The sequence below is a fragment of the Chelonoidis abingdonii genome, chromosome 13, assembly GCF_003597395.2.
Source record: "Chelonoidis abingdonii isolate Lonesome George chromosome 13, CheloAbing_2.0, whole genome shotgun sequence".
Classification (NCBI taxonomy): Eukaryota; Metazoa; Chordata; order Testudines; family Testudinidae; genus Chelonoidis; species Chelonoidis abingdonii.
Genome location: NC_133781.1, coordinates 1,941,323 through 1,945,517, shown reverse-complemented (window position 1 = coordinate 1,945,517; position 4,195 = coordinate 1,941,323). Strand labels below are relative to the sequence as shown.

At 47.0% G+C, this 4,195-nt stretch overlaps 2 protein-coding genes across 2 annotated transcripts in view; one reads left to right on the top strand and one right to left on the bottom strand.

Moving 5' to 3' along the window:
* Nucleotides 1–4,195, top strand: part of LOC116824950 (uncharacterized) — a 954,865-nt gene that overhangs the window by 692,114 nt on the left and 258,556 nt on the right. The window lies entirely within an intron of this gene.
* The window catches only part of LOC116819438 (butyrophilin subfamily 1 member A1-like), a 60,530-nt gene continuing 58,612 nt past the window's right edge, over nucleotides 2,278–4,195 (bottom strand). The window contains exon 8 of the mRNA XM_032771138.2: nucleotides 2,278–3,033. Within this exon, the coding sequence (XP_032627029.2) occupies nucleotides 2,448–3,033 (586 nt within the window). The 3' untranslated portion in view covers nucleotides 2,278–2,447. The remainder of the gene's footprint in view (nucleotides 3,034–4,195) is intronic.

The window sequence follows — 4,195 nt, the reverse complement described above, 5'->3', positions numbered from 1 at the left end:
TGAACTAACCTCGTTATCTCTAGCTTGCTTGCTAGCACATATATACCTGCCCCTGGAAATTTCCACTACATTCATCTGACGAAGTGGGTATTCACCCACGAAAGCTCATGATCCAAAACGTCTGTTAGTCTATAAGGTGCCACAGGACTCTCTGCTGCTTTTACTGAGAAGAAAGCAGCAGTACAAAAGGCTGAACCAGGGAGCAGGAAGGGGGCTCCTCATAACTGCTGCTATTCTGTGATGCACCATAAAAGGTAATAAAGACCCTTGGTGGAGGTTCCCTGGTAGACTGGAGGCTGCTTACTTCACACACAGGTCTGCTAGCCCAGGGTTGCTGGAACTGATGGGGAAGCCCATTCATAGTTATACATTTAAAAATGAACATTGCCAACAATCTCTTCATGACACTTCATGCTGTAAATTGTTAGTGACAACACATTTGTATGTCTTGTCAGATAGTAAAACTGTGTTGTATATTAACCTATTTGCCAACATATTTTCCCATGTAATAACACAATAAGATTGGATAAGAAACCACAGTAATACACATAATTCAGTGAGAAACAGGGAAAGGAACACAGATATTTCTGAAGGAAATTTTAGGTAAAAATTATCTATTTTTAGATTAACATTTCCCTGTGTTAAAAACTAGGAAAAAACACATAGCTTCAGCAGCTCATTCCACGTAGACATCAGCAGACTGGATAAAAACACAAATGAAACCATTAAAACATAACTTTAGAGTATTTATTTTAAAATAATCAAAGTAAGTTTAGGGCATTCTGACATGAATGGCATATTATCAATAAATTTTCAATACTAAATGATTACATTGAAAATGTTGATAACACATCACGTTTAAAACAAAAAGTAATCCTAGCAATGCCTTGTGATGTGCCTCCCCTCATACTCTGCTCAGCTAGCTCTTGAAGAAATTAGTTCAATGTCTAATTTGAAGGAATTAGATCAATGTCACTATTTTTACAAGTATTCCTGAACATGGTGGACAGAACTGAGAGGAACTGAGATGAATTTCCCGGAGCAACTTTATTTTCGTTGTACTCGAAACCTCACAGGACAACAAAATATCACCCTTTCAACTGATTTGTGGCCGAGAAGAAACATTTCCTAATAAAGCATCACCAAATTTCATGTCATGTGTCATCAAGTGCCAGTGTCTTTAATATAATTAACTTAATTTATGATGATTCAGTAAAGGAATACAACCCCGTCTCTGTTTCTTTACCAAAATACATTTGTTTCATCCTTAGAACCAAGAACATAAAGAGCACTGCACAGCAGTACATTGAAATCAACAGTGGACACTGACAGTACATTGGCTGCAAATAATATTTCTATAGAAAAATAAAGTAAGAAAAGGATATTGTAGAAGAGATTTCTATCTATAGGAAGATAGGGTTTGAGGTTCGGGACCCTGTTTAGTTAATTGATGTGAGAACAAGAAAGGAAGTGTCATATATTGATTACCGATTATATGAAGTTAGACAGTTAAAAATCACAAGAATTAATACGAACAGAAGTTCAAAGACTATTTTATAATCTTGTGTGAGTTAACTTAAATATATTGTTTAATTAATTCTATCCTTTTTTCACCAATTAATTGTCAATGGTGTGGTGCAGAGGGTGGGTGTATGTGCCCTGCCTTCCAGAGAGAACCAGTCAAGACAATAAATAGAGGCAAAGAGAGTGAGAGCAGCTGCATATGTGTGTAGTTGTGATGTTTATGACTCATGTACACACTGTAACTGAGCAACCCAGTCTGACAATTAAATAATTTTTTTCTAAGACAAATATTTTGGATTTCTTGAAATTCAACAGCTGAAATACAAATTACACTATTTAGAGAAGTTAAACTTCAATATAGATTTGAGGGAAGAATTAAAAAAATGTAAATAATTCCATTTCTAAAAATATATTTAGATGCTTGTTTTTGAAATGTAAATGAAAATGTTCTTGTATTTACACCTTGTGACAATAATAATATCTAAATTAGAATAATATTTTTTCTTTCATATTTTACATTGAGATTTCACAGGAGTAGAATATTCTGACAGGAGTGAATAATCCCTGTCCATTACCATCTGCTACCCCTGGGACAAAGGATGGGAAAAGGTGAAGGCAGCAAAAACCACCAGCTGTCTGGCAGTATTTCTTACCAGCATCACCCTGTGCCAGGGATGGAGCAAACACAGGGGGAGGTGGAAAAGCTGTCTAGCTCCTTCAAGCAAGTGGGACCTATTCATCCAGCCTGGGGTGGGGGTTGCCAGGTGTCTGGTTCTCGACTGAAACCTCCAGTTGAAAAGGGAAACTGGCAGCATGTGGTCAGCACAAAATGTCCAATTACCTGCAGTAACTGGCCCCCACCACTGGGGGAGCGAGAAGAGCAGCAGCGCTGAGAGGGGCCAGTCTGTGCTGCGGGGTCACTGTCAGGGGCCGAGATTCCCTCCGGCCTGAGCTGGGACCGGGCAGATTATCAGGGGAGCCGCGTTTGTTCCCCCAGCGCTGTAACTAGGACTGAAATAAGGGCGGAGCTTCCCAGAGAAGGTGTCAGTGAAAGAGAAGAGACGGGACCTGTCAGTCACATTGTAAAACGAGACCTCGCCCACCTCGTTTTCCAGGAAAATCCCCACCCCGCTGGGCCTGACGCTCACGGGGAGGGGGGTCGAGGGGGAGGTGAGGGCCTGGTAGACCCCACCCCTCAGCCACACAACCCAGTATCCATCCTCAGGTGTGAGTGTGACCTTCCCCTTCCCGCTCACAGATTCCCTACAAACCCCCAGGTACCAGCCTGTCTTGACTCCCACCTCCACCTCCCAGTAACGCCTCCCACCCGCGAACCCCTCAGTGCCCAGGACCCAGATATCATGTTCAGCTCCCTCAGACTTGTTGGGCGGATCCCAGTTTCCGTGTTTCACATTTTTCAGATCCGCAGACAGGACGAGGTTGGGATGAGCCGTGCCTGGATCCAGAGTCACGTCCACTGGGGAGAGAGTCACAGAGTCAGGGCAGGGGCTGGTCACTGGGATCAAAAGGAAAATAACCTGCATTCTCGTTACTCCCGATGGTGCCTGCCCCTTCTTTCACACACACTTGGCACCTTCCCCTTAGTTCTCCCCCCGCTCCTCCCCTCGCCCTCTGCCCCCCTGACACCAGCACCCCTCACCCCCCCTCTAGTGCCCTGGTGGCAGCCCCTTCCTTCACTCTTCCTCTGGCCCCCTGAGGCCCATCTCTACCATTGCCCCTATCTGCCTCCATGGTGCCTGCCTTTCCTTTCCCACCTTCGGACCCCTGGTGAAAGTCCTTTCCCTCATCCCATCTCTGCCCCACTGATGCTCACTCCTCCCTTCATCCTCCCTCTGCCTCCCTGGGGCCCACATCCCCACACCCCTCTCTCTGCCCCCCTGTGCTCACCTGTTCCCTTGCCCTCAATCTGCCCGCTGGTGCCCATCTGCTCTCCTCTCCTTGCATCTTCCCTTCAGCTCAGTCATCACATCCCTCCTGGTGCCTGCCCCTTCCCTCGCCCTCCTCCGTCTTCCTGGTACCCACTCCTCATGCCCTTCTCCAGTTTTATGATTGTCCCTTTCCTTTGCTTCCCTGTTGACCCCTGGGGTCTGCTCCACCCCTCACCCCCCATGGCCCTCTAGCACCCACCCTACCCTCTGCCCCTCTTTCTCCCCTTGTCACCTGCTCCTTCCTCCACTCCCTCCTTTCCCCTGGTGCCAGCCCCTCCTTCTACCCACCCTCTGCCTTCCCCTCTGTTCACCTCTTCTGTCCCCTGGTGCAAGCCCCGTCCCTCGCCCCCCCTCTAAGCCCCAGTATCCGCCCCTTCTCCTGCCCCCCATGACTCTTAGTGCCCACCCCTCACCTCATCTCCAGTCCTGCCCCTCACGCATATTCTATGGACCTGATGTCTGCCTCTCCTTTCCCCCCTTAACACTCCTCCCCAGTATCCACCCCTCCCATCGCCCCATTCTTCCCCCTGGCACCTGCCCCTCTTCTCACCTTCCTCCACCCTCTAGTGACTGTCCCTGCCCGAGCCAGCCCCTCTGCTTCCAGGCTCCTGCCTCACTCTGTGTCATAGAATCATAGAATATCAGGGTTGGAAGAGACCTCAGGAGGTCATCAAGTCCAACCCCTGCTCAAAGCAGGACCAACACCAACTAAATCATCCCAG